Below are 13,257 nucleotides of genomic sequence, written 5' to 3'. Positions count from 1 at the left end.
TCGAGTTACAGAATGCTTCCAAATCGAAAGAGCTCCCTCAAAGCAGGGAAGGTCAGCAGCCAGGCCACGACTCTCCTTTGGTGTGGGAGGCAGCACGCCCGGGCTGGCATCCCTTGGCTCCAAGCGTGTCAGTGCCCAAGCAAAGGCTGCTCTGCAAGGACAAGCTTCAGCTACTTGGGACCCTGACAGGCCCTCCCCCAGTGACATCAGCACTGCCTTCATTTCACGGGAGGGTACAGTAAGAGTTGGAAGGTTTGGAGAAGCTCACAGACAGAGGATGTGGCAGCAGGCGGCCACACTCCACTGCACAACCGCAGGAAGAGATTTTCCTCTACAATGAGCTCAGGGTGTTTGCTCCACTGCTCCTCTCCAGCTCCATTTCAGACTTCATCTAGATGGATTTTTTTTCACAGCAAGTTTACAGCCACCTTTGAAACACAGGCCTGTGCAGTCTGAATTGCTGTTCTCTGCAGCACCTCACGTTGCACCTCCAGATCCTGCTCCCTCCAATGCAAGGGCTTTGTCTGACATCCTAAAACCAGCACAGTAAATGCACTGTCCGTGGCTCCAGTGCCTCAAAAGGTGCCTTCAGGAACAGAAGGAGAATGCCCCATCCCCTTCAACAGGTCTAGAAGGCAAAAGCACTTTCACAGCCTGTATTTAATGTTAGTCCCAAGCCATATAGAGTCAACAGGAGTGTGTCACATCACCCACAGCTACAGACCCTGTGGCTCAGCACTGGTGGCTAATCAGCAGCTCTGGGGCTGGCTCACTTTAGCGGAATTTCTGCTGAACATCTCTAAGTTAAAGGTTTCTTTATGGGCTTTGACAGAGACCTTTTGATTTGCTTTGGCTCCTCTTGGTAAAAGACAGAGTTGCTGGGCCCATGCAAGTCTTCCAGACGTCCCACGGATCAAAACCGTGACAGAGGGGAAAGAGTCATCTGCAAAGCACACAGGTTGAGAGAAGACATCATCAGGAGCTGCCAGCAGGTCACTGCAACCACTGCACTGAAACACAGGCACCACGGCACGGCAAGGAGCAAGCAATCCTCTCCTCTACTTTGTGGTCTGTTCAGTAGCTACTAGCTCACTCTTACCTTATGTCACTTTCACCCAGCTTCATGCAGATCTCTCTCCACATTACCCCCAGGAAATGAAGAAAGGCTCTCTTGGGCCCTGCTTGTTTAGGCAGACCAATGACCATATGGAGACACAGCTCCCATGGGGCTCCCATGACCTCCTGCACAAGTCCCACACAAATAGCAGCACAGGTTTTCAAGACCTGAGCACACAGACAGACAAATCCTGCCAGATGCCCACGATCATCCACTTCAGTGGCTTGCCTCCAGAGTGATCTGACTGACATCTGCATTGCTGCAATGACCGCTGTGGCTCTAAGGGGATCTGTAGGCAAGTATGTGCAGCAGAAGATAATCTGAGACTCTAAATGCTGTGTACACTGTTAAGCAATGCGTTCAGCAGAAGATGGGGACAGCTCAGGTATCCTGGCATGCTCTAGCCCCAGCCAGGAGCACACTTGCTCAGGCACTGGCTGTGGATGGGCTGCAGCAATGTCTCCCAGCACCAGCACCGGCTGAAGGATATAATCAGTGACTCTCAGGGAGGGCAGCATGCTCTGGATTACAACCGGAAACCACAACTTCTCTGAGCCTGTTCATGAAGTTCTGCACGACCTCTGTTTTCAAGTCTAGCATCTTGCTGACAGATGAAGCAGACCTACCTGTGGCAGAGCAGCAGATCTCTGCCTGAAACTCAGGCAGCATGGGAGAGAGTTTTCATCTGTTCTGTTAGGCAGTGCTGTGACACACAAAGACCTACAGGGCTATCAGTTACTCACTTTGAGGCATCCTGCAGCATTTGATAAAAGCTTTTAAAATATAAATTCCTCCTGGCCGAAGCACGAGGCTGAATCAGGCCAGATTCAGCTATGAAAGCCAATGACAGAGCACTGGAACAGGCTCCCCAGAGAGGTTGTGAAGCCTCCTTCTCTGGAGACTTTCAAGGCCTGTCTGGATGTGTTCCTCTGTGACCTAGCAGGGGAGTTGGACTCTATGATCTCTTTGAGTCCCTTCCAATCCCTGACATCCTGTGAGCCTGTGACCTCCCTCACATTGGGTGCCACTGACGGTACATGGGTAAGTTGTAACAGCTCCTGAGCAACTAATTCCCTTTGGTCTGAGAGCATCCACAGAAACATTTACTAACAAGAGACCTGGAGGAAATAAAAGCAAAGCTGCTGTGGGCAACCTGATCTAGTTCAAGAGGCCCTTGCTGACTGCAGAGGAGGTTGGACTAGATGACCTTCAGAGGTCCCTTCCAACCCAGACCATTCCATGATTCTGTGAACTGTGCAAGCACACAGGTGTTACATACATCAAGCCTCTGCTGAGCACTCATCCTGCCAAGCCTACTATACTTGTATTTTCATCCTTTCATGCTGAAAGGGAACGTGAGCACTTCAGCAGCAAGAACATCCTTGCCAGTCAGCTGCAAGAATCTCATCTGCTTGGGGGGAAGACACTGCACGTTAGGAAGCAGTGAGTTCTGTGGATATTAGGAAAAAGTTCCTTGCTGTGAGGGTGGTGGAACAGGCTGTCTGCCGCGGGCCGCGCTGCTGCTATCTCTGCTTGCTGCGGGCCCTGGTGAACAAGCCCACAGAGCAGCATGGTGCGGGCCAGCCGCAAGGGGCTCCAGACGATTCAATGTGAACTGTGCAGAAGCCCATTTTTATTGCTGTAACAGCTCAGATACATACACTCAGCCAGCAGAGCACAGGCCTACACATTAGCATAATGAGTCAGGGACGACTCACCACACCTGCACACACACACGCCTTGTTGTTCTCGTTAGCAAAGGTCCATCATCTACCCCTGCTGAGATAAGGTGGCCAGCTGCACACGAGACCCAAGGTCTGTTATTACAAGGATCTGCCTGTTGTCACTTCTCTTCATTCCCACAGCTCTCCTGCACCCCGTAACACTTCTGCATTCTGCATTCCCACAGTTGTCCAAGGAGGTAGTGGAAGCCCCATCCCTGCAGACATCCAAGATCAGGCTTGATGAGGCTCTGAGCAATCCCAGCTGCAGATGTCCCTGCTCATTGCACGGGGACTGGAGCAGATGACCTCTAGAGGTCCCTTCCAACCCAGTGAATTCTCTGATTCTGTGAGCTCCTGAAGCATTTGGACAAGCTGACACATGTCTGACTATCAGCAGCATGACAGCCACTGCCAGCACTTTAGCCCAGAGCACTGCTCCACTGCACAGCCACAGATTCAGGGCAGGGCCCTGAACCACAATGCAGACGCTTTGCTCTGCAGCTCCAGGCAGAGCTGTGAGCAGATGAAGGGGGAAGGCTGCACTCACTCTGCTCGTTGCCCAGGGGCTGCTCCAGCATAGCCAGGATGACACTGTTGTCCAGGACGAAGTAGCGGAAGCTGTGCCTGTTGATGGTGGGCAGCCGCGAGTACCTGATCAGCGTGGCCTCGTTCACCAGGCTGCAGGGGGAGGCAGGGCCACTGGGAGAAGGGAATGCTCCGAGCAACTGCATAATGCTGCATGTGAGGAGACAGGACAGAGGTCAGAAGGCAATGAACTGTTTCACCCGAACACAGACCCCTGCCCACGCTCTCCATTTGCACCTTGACATCACCATTCCTGCCCCCTCCCATCAGCTCCTTTTCAAAGAGAACTGAGGACTGCAGAACCACCCACAGGACAACTATGAACATGGGATTCTGCCCACAGAATGAGCTTCTTCATATGAGAGGTGAAAATCTGCTCCTTCCATAGCTTATGGCCATCTTTATGGAAGCCTGGTGACAGTCATCTATCCTAAGCCACTCTCACAGCACCAAGCAGGGCAGCCATGGCAGATGTACCAGTTATAGCTCGTGGAAAGGGCTGGGTTGGAAGGGACCTGGAAGATCAGCCAGTTCCAACGCCCACCACAGGCAGGTGCTCAAGGCCTCATCCAACTCAGCCTTCAACACCTCCAGGCAGGGGACATTCACAACCTCCCTGGGCAACCTGTGCCACTGCCTTCCCACCCTCACTGCAGAGACTTCCTCCCTCATATCCAGTCTAAATCTGCCTCAAGCTTCACTCCATTCCCTCTTGTCCTACAAGTACAAGCCCTTGTCAAAAGTCCCTTCCTGGCTTCCCTGTAGCACCCTTTTGGGTACTTTGCCTTCAAGTACAGATGGCGCTAACTGAAAACCCTCTAATAAAGACTCAGGATCACATAAGCAGAATTACCACAGATGAACTTTCCCTGGGTGAAAGCCTGCAGGTATAGTCCAACACTACCTACTTCTTTGAGAGGCCCCTGAAAATACTGATCCAAATAATCAGAAATTGTGCAAGATCTACCCAACACTACCAGAAATGAAAATCTGCTGTGGCAGAAGCCAGCAATGAGCCACCCAGTGTCAGACTGAAGATTGTATGGTCAAGCTCAGGACTTTACTCTTAATGCCACTTGACCTCCCCACACACTCTTCCACTTCCTTCTCAGAACAGGTGGCTTCATCTCTCTAAGTAGGGACAGGAACTCTTGGGCAACAATCAAGGTTTGTCTACAAGCTCTAATGGGCAGTTGGTTTCCCTTGTTTTTACTAACACAGATTGCAAAGCAGAGCACAACAGCATGCAGCTATTGCCTGCTGCAAAATACTTATCCCACTGTGCTAGTTTGAAGCAAGCTAGAATGTTTTGGTAAAAGAACTAGATAACGGGCAGTGAAGTGAAAACAATTGATGTCAACTTCTCTCACAGTCTCGCTGAGAGCTCTGGGAAGAAGAAAGACTTTTTTCTCCATTTTGTCTCTCACTCTTGCTTTTGCCTTAGACCTGGTCACATCTCATTAACCCTGCTCCTACTAACCTTGCTCCCTAACCTCTTGGCTGCACCTCTCTTCTTCCTGAGAACTGGGGTAAGGTTAAGAGGGCCGGGGGGAGGTGTTGGGGTGGTTTAAAAGCCCCTCCTGGGGACTTAGGTTTCTGGGAGGGGAGTTGTGCTTTTGTATTGTTTATCCTTTGTATATTTCTGTATATAATTGTATATAACTGTATATAGTGTAAATAGCTGCTTGTAAATTCTGCTAGCTGTAAATAAATTGCTTCATCTATATTCCCAGGGTCCGTCTGAGTTAGCTGGGGCAAATTCAAAAGTGTGGGGGGGCGGGGTAACCCCCAAACCATCACACCCACCCATCCTCACTTGCCACACCACTCATCCTGGAACAAAGGCCCTACCCTGGAGCACATCTCAGCTTTCCCCTCCATGCTTCCCCTCCCCAGCCCTCACATTATTTGTTGCTGCATTTCCAGCAGAACCTCCCGAGCCAAGGCCAACGCTGTGGGCAGGACGCTCCATCCTGCACCAGCTCACAGCTCCTGCACGGGCAGTGCCCTGCTGTGTTACACACTGGACAGTCTCTACCAGCTTCCCAGTCAGTGGCATGTCTTGTCAGGCTGGGAGAAGGGGGAGTGGAAAGACAGGAGGATCACTGGCTGTCTGCAGAGGGCTGGGGCCAAGGGAGATGAGAGGCAGGAGGGGAAGACAGCAGTGTTCCACAGTTCTCTGTGGAACACCTGTGCTGGGAGGGTGAAGACAGCTAAGGCATGGCACAGGAGGGAGCTTCTGCATGGCTTTTCAAGTGCCTCTCTGACAAAGCACTTACCATGTTAGTGTAGCTTCAGCAGCATCCTTCACTCTCATGGATGCAGGGTTTGGCTCTTTATCTCCTTTGTACTTGACCTCTTGCTCACTGTTTTTGGATTTACTTCCCGAAATGCCCAGCTCCACAATCTCCAGCACCTCTTTTAAACAGTCCTAAAACAAAAGAGGAAGCAGCGGAGAACCCTGACCAATGTCTTCCAGAGCTCAGTGAAGCAGTGATATACCACAGATGAAAACACAGCACTGCTGGCAAGGTGAGCTCACAGATGAAGGTGGGAGAGGGTTCTGGCCACGTAGGACAAGCTCACCCGGGCTGCAGGAAGGGTATTTGCTCCATCTACAGATGTCTGCTCATGTTTGTATGCTAAGGGTAAAAGTGCTCTGTCTGAATGCACACAGAATATCTCACGACACAGCTGGAGGGCTGCCTAGGGGGCTGCTAGGAGTGCAAGCAAAACCATGGAAATGTATTCCAAGAGAGAACAAACTGAGCACTCTGGAGCCTCTCTGCAGAGCTGCTAATTAAGTTCTAAGGATATTAAGAATGAAATCATGTGGAAAATGGCAAAAAAAAATCCTTTCTCAAATCTTTCAATTGCCAACAGCTTTCACAGATGGCACTGGGTTGGAAGGTACCCTCTTGCTCAATGCCGCTGCAGGCAGCAGGGACACCTCCAACCAGAGCAGGCTGCCCAGGGCCACATCCAGGCTGATCTTGAATGTCTGCAGAGATGTGGCCTCAACCACAGCCCTGGGCAGCCTGTGCCAGTGTGCAGAGCTTCTTCCTGATGTCCAAACCTGATCTAGTTCCAAACCATTGCCCTCATCCACAGGCCCTTCTGAACAGTCCCTTCTCAGCCTACACGTAGGTCCCCTTCAGAGCTAAAACACAGCTCTAAGGTTTCCCTGGAGCCTTCTCTTCTCCAGGCTGAACAGCTCCAGCTCTCCCAGTCTGTCCCCATAGCAGAGGTTCTCCAGCCCTCTGATCATTTTTGTGGCCTCCTCTGGACCCTCTCTAGCAGCCCACAGCTGGACAGTGTTACAGGTAGGGTCTCAGCAGGACAGAGGGGCAGGATCCCCTCCCTGTCCTGCTGTTGATGCAGCCCAGGCAGGATGCCTTCCCTCCACTGTGTCAGCCACACCACACAGCTTGGACTGAGTGATGGTTCCTATAAAACTTTTTCATGGTGAAGCAAATCACAACTGTCAGCATCAGCAGCAAAGGGGCTGTGTTAAGCCTAGAACACACTTTGGTCAGGTTAGAGCTGAGAAATGAGAAGAGATGTGGCTTAGCGAAGCCTGCCTGCAGCAAGCAGCTGTGCTATGTGCACACTGTTACTGCCAGATTTCTCTTTCCAGATTCCAGCTGTTTTCTCTCTCTTTTTCCACTTTCACAAAGATTAAGACTTTCTTAGAACTATGAAAGGTAATTTTTAAGCTAAAACAGTCCTTGGTGAATTCAGAAATCAAAATTCAGAACTGGTTTGCACTGACACTTGTTGCAATATCTCCAGCATGCTTGAAACTCAGAGCTGGCCCCAGCCCCTGCATGTGAGGTTGCCCCAGAGCAGAGGGGCAGGATTCCCTCGCTCCATTTCTGCCCACGCTGTCTTGGATGCAGCCCAGGCTGCCTTAGGCCTGCTGTGCTGCCAGTACCCATCGCTGGCTCCTGTCTAGCTTCTCCCCCCTGCAGCATGCCAGCAGTAAAATCGATCCTAGCAGGTGATTCCCTCGGACAGCAGTGAGCACGCAGAGCAGGGAGGGTGCAGTGCCCAGGCTCTCACCTTCTCGTCCAGCATGTCAGGGTGCTCGGTGAGCCAGACACAGAGGCACTGGAAGGCAGCGACGATCATGGAGTGCAGGTCGCGGGAGTGCAGCGGGGCTGGGCGGCTGCACTGGTACACAATGTAGCTGCAGACGGAGCTGATGGCGCGCTGCCGGTCTGCGCACTCCACTGCCACCCGCACCTGCCACAGCCAACAGCAAACCATCAGCTCCTGCAGAGCAGGTCCTTCGGGAAGGGGATTAATGCACTGCTGAGAAACAGGGTGAGCTCAACAGCTGCAGCTATGCAGATCTTCCTCAGTGGTGCCCAGGGACAGCAGGAGTGGTCACAGGCACACACTTCAACACAGCAAGTAAATGCCAGAAGGAATTTCCTTAATGTTGAGGGTGGTGGAGCACTGGAGCAGGCTGCCCAGAGAAGAGGTGGAGTCTCCATCTCTGGAGTCATTGCAAACCCAGCTGGACGCCAACCTGTGCACCCTGCTGTGTGTGACCTGCCCTGGCAGAGGGGTTGGACTGGACGATCTCCAGAGGCCCTTTACAACCCCTGCCACTCTGTCATTCTGTGATCCAATAGTGATGGATATTGAAACTTAAAAGGAAAGAAATGCCACAGAGAGTTGCCACCACACTGCACGGCTGGTTCCAACACAACAGTGGTACTAACATGGTTTGATAAGAAATTAATTGCAAGCTGAAGAAATCTGTGTTTGAAACAGAAGTTTTCAGCAAATGTCCCTCCTCTTTAGCTATACCAGTCTCCCTTCCACAGGGCTTCATTCTGTTCAGAGCCTTCCACCTGACATTGTCAGCACAGGGACTTCCACCAGCAAAAAAGGCACCAAAAACTCCTCTCCAAGCAAGCAGATTGGCAAAATGCCCCAAAACCCACTGCAGAAGCCTCTCAGCTTCAAGGGAGTGAGGCTCCAGCACGAGGGCCAGTGAAGAGCCTTGTGCACAGCAGGCTGAGAACTGACCCAAGATCTGCATTGCTCCTCTCTCTTTTCTTCAGCCTGTGACCTGACACAGGAGCAGCCAAGTTAAACCTGAGGTTTTCTGCTGTGCAGCGTTAGCTCATGACACACAAAGCTTTCCTTTCTGTCATCCCTGCAGCAAGGTGACAACACCTGAGCCTGGCAGCTATACTCCACAGGGGAGGGGGAAGGGGAAGGGTGACAATTAAGAGCACAGAACAGAAGCAGCATTCTCCAGGTGAGCTTCTGGCAAGCAGGTTGGGGAATCGGCACTCCTGCAGGAAACAACACTCTTTAATTTACCAAGTGCCACCCACAGCCTGGTGCTGAAGAGACATGAGACAGGTCAGCCCCTAACCTGAGAAGAGCTTTGGGAACTGTCACCTCCAGAGGCACAGCAGAACAGATTCCCCACTCTACCGTTCTGCAGCAAGGGGTGATCTCCTCACACCTTCTTTGTGACAAAGACTACATACAGCCAAGAGACTCCAGAGGAGCTACTTTAGTTGCACAAGAATTACACAAAGATCCCAACATTTACTATTAGCCTCAGGAGGCACCCGAAAAGATAATCTATTTTGCCATCCCCGTCTCACTGCAAGCCAAGAAAGAACAAAACAAAAAACACCCCAAAACCCAAATCCTGGCTTAACCACACAAGCTTCCAGAAGCCCTGGTTGTGTAGGATGCTGAAACCAAACAATTCCACGATAACTCACTGAAGAACCTTTCTCAGTGGATCCTTCAGCTCACACTGCTGCAGAAGTAAAACAAACACCCAGTCTAGCATGGCTCAGTGCTGACTCCAGGCTCCAAAACTGCCTGTGATACACACTTCAAAGAGATCTGTCAAGTCCCTGGAGGAATGTGGCAGGATGTACTGAACTGCCAAGCCAGCTCACTGTGGCTGCTGTAAAATACATTGAACTTCAGCTAAACAGGCATCATGAAATTCAGCCTTGGGAAGAAGAGCCCTGAAGCAGAAGAGGGCATTTTGCTTCTCAACAACAAGCCCCCCCTCCCCCCTTTAGCCCACTTATCTGCTCTTGAATCAAGAAACCATGTGCTGACAAAGCTCTAAAGGTGGTAACACTTTCATGTTAGAATCCTGCTGCCATGTTCTAAGCCCAGAAACTCTTTCCAAGATGAGAGGATGAAGAGGAAAAGCAGGGACAATACTTGCAGAAAGGGCAGTGACTCTTTAATACCCGGGCACATTTGCAGTCTGTCAACCAACAGCCACAAAGCCTCTTCATCCTCCAGCCGGTTACACAGTGAACACAGCCAAGTCACATTAGGAGGAATGTTCACCCTGGGGCTGAACATTTGTGAGGGCCCAAGTGCCGAGATTGCCGCTGGAAGCTTAGCAGATAGGGCTTTTCTTTTTCAACTGCACAACCCAGTATGACAGATGTAGCCCCTGTCGTGGAAGGGAAATAAACCCCAAAGACAGACACGTGGGAATCCATGAGAAAGGTTAGGAACCAGCCAACATCCTACAGCACAGCCACATCTATCTCAAGAAGTCACCTGAGCTCCCCTGCCAGCCCTTGAGCACTGCCAGAGCACACACCACTGGAGCACCGACACGAGGAGGTGTGGAACAGCAGTAGTGCTGCTGTGTCTGTCCAGCCAGAGCTGCTGCTCAGGAAGTTGTGCAGGGCAATGTCAGAAGGATGCAGCCAGGCTCTGCTCAGGGATGGCCAAGGACAGCACAAGGAGCAGCGGGGGCAAGCTGGAGCAGAGCAGGTGCTATAGGAACAGGAGGGGAAGCTCTGTCACTATGAGGGTGATGGAGGCCTGGAGCAGCCCAGAAAGGTTATGGATGTGCTCCTGGGTGGCCCTGCTATGGCAGGGAGCTTGGTTTCAATGACTTTTGGAGGCTCCTTCCAACCCTCGAAGTTCTATGAACACATGTTGGGGGCATGACTTTCACCTACACAGGACTACAGTCACCCTTTCAGAAGAGGCCAGAGCCCACAAAACTTCACCTCTCTCACCTTTGCCAGTCCAGACAGAAGCTCCAGTGCAGCCAGGGAGATACTCATGTCCTGCCTCCACTGCGAGTTGAGTCTCTGGGTGACCAGGTGAATGCTGCGGATCAGCAGGCCAGCAGCTGTATCTGTATGAAGAGCTAGGATATAACCCCCAGAGCACACCACGGGGAGGGAAAACAACCACGGGTTAGTGACAACCAGCAAAGCACAGCAGGAGCCAAAGCAGCCACAATACACACATCAGATCTAACTCTGCACAGCGCAGGGGCCACAGGCACCAGCAGACACTGCACACACACAGTCAGGTTGACTCTTGCACAGGACATTGGGACAATCCCAGCCCCCTGCTGCACTGCAGTAGCACAACAGTAAGCCTCAGGCTTTACTGCTGTTTGCTGCTGGACTTCAGCCTTGGAAAAACATACAGGCATCGGCAAAACACACCAGACTTCAGGCTTCAGTAACAAACTAGGAGTGCAATAACTTCACAGAACTGTGTCAGGAGTCACCATTCTGCCCATCCTCTCCATGCCTGGCACTTATCAAAAGCTGTACTAGTTAAAACACAGGCAATGAAAGAATCATTCCTGCAGAACAAAGGGGTAATTACTCCTAGACAGTAATTTTCACTCTAGCTCAAAACAAAAAGACAGAAAATGTTTTTAGCATCACTTGTTCTCTCTTCAAAGCCTCAGGAACACCAATACCATATCGGGACTGAAGGAGACAATTTGATCTCAGAACCAAACCTGGTAAGGGTCTGGCTATGGAGAGACAGGAAAGCTGCAGCAGCTAAGGTCCAGCCTTCCCAAAGCACACATCACCACATCTATACTCAAGAGCTAAGAGCAGTGTTACACCAGGAGCAGATTCCACTCTTTGCTAGAGCTCAGCAGAAAACTCAGACCACCTTGCTCCCAATTTTCTCTTGTCTGAAGCATAAACACAGAGACCTTTCTCATACATTTCTCGCAGCCTTACCTTCTGTACACAGGAAATGTTAAAAACCCAATGAATGTATTATTAAAATATATTTCAAGTCATGGTTTAAGGCCCAGGTAAGTGCAATATTTAATTGTGTAACCTCCTAACTGGGTATTTTCCCCAGCACTTGTCAATGAACACCCATGTGAGTTAAATGCAACTCAAGTGCTGTGCTGAAAACGGCCACTTCCATCATCCCAAGCAACCAAGTCCTGCAATGAAAGCACCAACGTCTTTCAGATCCCTAGGATTCTAAAATCTTTCCTGTCAATCTCCCTTCTTTCTTTAGTCACAGACCTAGAGAAACCCCCCACAGATGTTTGGTTGGTGAGAGCAGAATTGCCAACCCCTGCTGCAGCAGACCAGAGGTGAGCTGTCCTTAGTGTCACCTGGACAGCAGCAGCTAAACTGATGAAAGCCAAAGCAGCAAATGGAACTGCAGGATTTCAACATTCAGCCAGCTGCAGAAGTAGATGGATTTTATTACAGAGACTCTAAAATGCACAGTACAAGACACAGCAAACTGCAGTTAAAGACTAAGTCCTCTTGTTATGGCAAATGACACATCACAAGCACTCTGCTCCCTTCCTCTGTAAGAACAGGAGCCTCCCCAATCCACTTTAAATGAAGTTTAAGGAAAGGTGCTGCAAGTGCCAGGTAAGCATTTGGAATGCCACCAGAATAGACCAGCCGACACTTGTGTGACCCACAGCAGAGGTGCTCCAGTCCTAACGCTGGGGATTGATCTCAGCAAGGGAAGAAATTGTCATTTCCCCTATCCAAGCTGTATTTGGAGAAGAGAAGTACATCCCAGCAAGTACTCCAGATGAGCATCCCAACAGGTTTACCTTATTTAACCTTTCTACTGTCTACAAGCATCCTGGCCTGGATCAGCAATGGTGTGGTCAGCAAGAGCTCAAATCCTGGCTTCAGTTTTGGGTCCCTCACTCCCAGGAGGACACTGAGGGGCTGGAGCAGGGCCAGAGAAAGGCAACAAAGCTGGGGAAGGGTCTGGAGAACAGGGCTGGGGAGGAGCAGGTGAGGAAGCTGGAGATGTTTAGTCTGGAAAGGAGGCAGCTGAGTAGAGACCTGATTGCTCTCCACAGCTCCCTGAAGGAAAGATGAAGCCAGGTGGGGGTTGGTCTTCTTACCCAAGGAAGAAGTCATAGGACAAGAGAAAAACGCCTTGAGTTGCACCACGCAAGGTTTGGGCTGGATACAGGGAAAGATCTCTTCCCTGTGAAACTGGTCAGGGACTGGCACAGGCTGCCCAGGGAGGTAGTGGAGTCTCCATCCCTGGAGGTGTTCCAGAACTGTGTGGCCATGGCACTTGGGGACAGGGTCTGGTGGCCATGGTGGTGTTGAGTTGCTGTTGAAGTGGATGATCTTGGAGAGCTTGTCCAGCCCAAACACTCCTGTGATTCTTGTTTGTGAGAGCTTTGCCTTTTGAAACCACAGAGCAGCTGCAGACACCTTTCTCCTAAGCTTTTCCTATCTGCTTTATGAAGTGAACACAGCCTGTGAGAGGCTTCAATCCTCCACAGCCAAAAGGGCACATTTGAGCACCAGCTGGCAGTGACCAAAGGAGCTCTCCACCCCCACAGGCATGTCCGAGCCCAGCCCACTTGCCTGGTACAGCAGGGCAGGCTTCGTCCAGAGCTGTCCTTACCGTAGTCCCTGAGCAGGGCCTGTGCCGGCCTCTCACTGTCCGGCGTGGTGGGCTCGGTGCTGCCACCGCTCGCGGTGCTGATGCCGCTGTTGGTGCGGCTGTGGCTCTTCAGCAGGTGGCTCTCCCCACCGTTCTGCAGAGGCA

At 51.2% G+C, this 13,257-nt stretch overlaps 1 protein-coding gene across 5 annotated transcripts in view; it reads right to left on the bottom strand.

The window, feature by feature from the left end:
* Positions 1-13,257, bottom strand: part of RALGAPB (Ral GTPase activating protein non-catalytic subunit beta) — an 81,262-nt gene that overhangs the window by 30,062 nt on the left and 37,943 nt on the right. For 3 of the 5 annotated variants that reach the window (XM_064168035.1, XM_064168037.1, XM_064168039.1), the window contains 6 exons: positions 13,114-13,246; positions 10,464-10,597; positions 7,489-7,671; positions 5,706-5,857; positions 3,389-3,576; positions 837-943 (listed from right to left, as the gene is read on the bottom strand). In XM_064168035.1, coding sequence (XP_064024105.1) covers positions 837-943; positions 3,389-3,576; positions 5,706-5,857; positions 7,489-7,671; positions 10,464-10,597; positions 13,114-13,246 — 897 coding nt within the window. The remainder of the gene's footprint in view (positions 1-836; positions 944-3,388; positions 3,577-5,705; positions 5,858-7,488; positions 7,672-10,463; positions 10,598-13,113; positions 13,247-13,257) is intronic. The other 2 variants (XM_064168036.1, XM_064168038.1) reach the window with 1 other exon arrangement.

The sequence above is a fragment of the Pogoniulus pusillus genome, chromosome 29, assembly GCF_015220805.1.
Source record: "Pogoniulus pusillus isolate bPogPus1 chromosome 29, bPogPus1.pri, whole genome shotgun sequence".
NCBI classification, from domain to species: domain Eukaryota; kingdom Metazoa; phylum Chordata; class Aves; order Piciformes; family Lybiidae; genus Pogoniulus; species Pogoniulus pusillus.
Note: the sequence above shows the minus strand (reverse complement) of the source record. Positions and strands in the feature narration are given on the sequence as shown.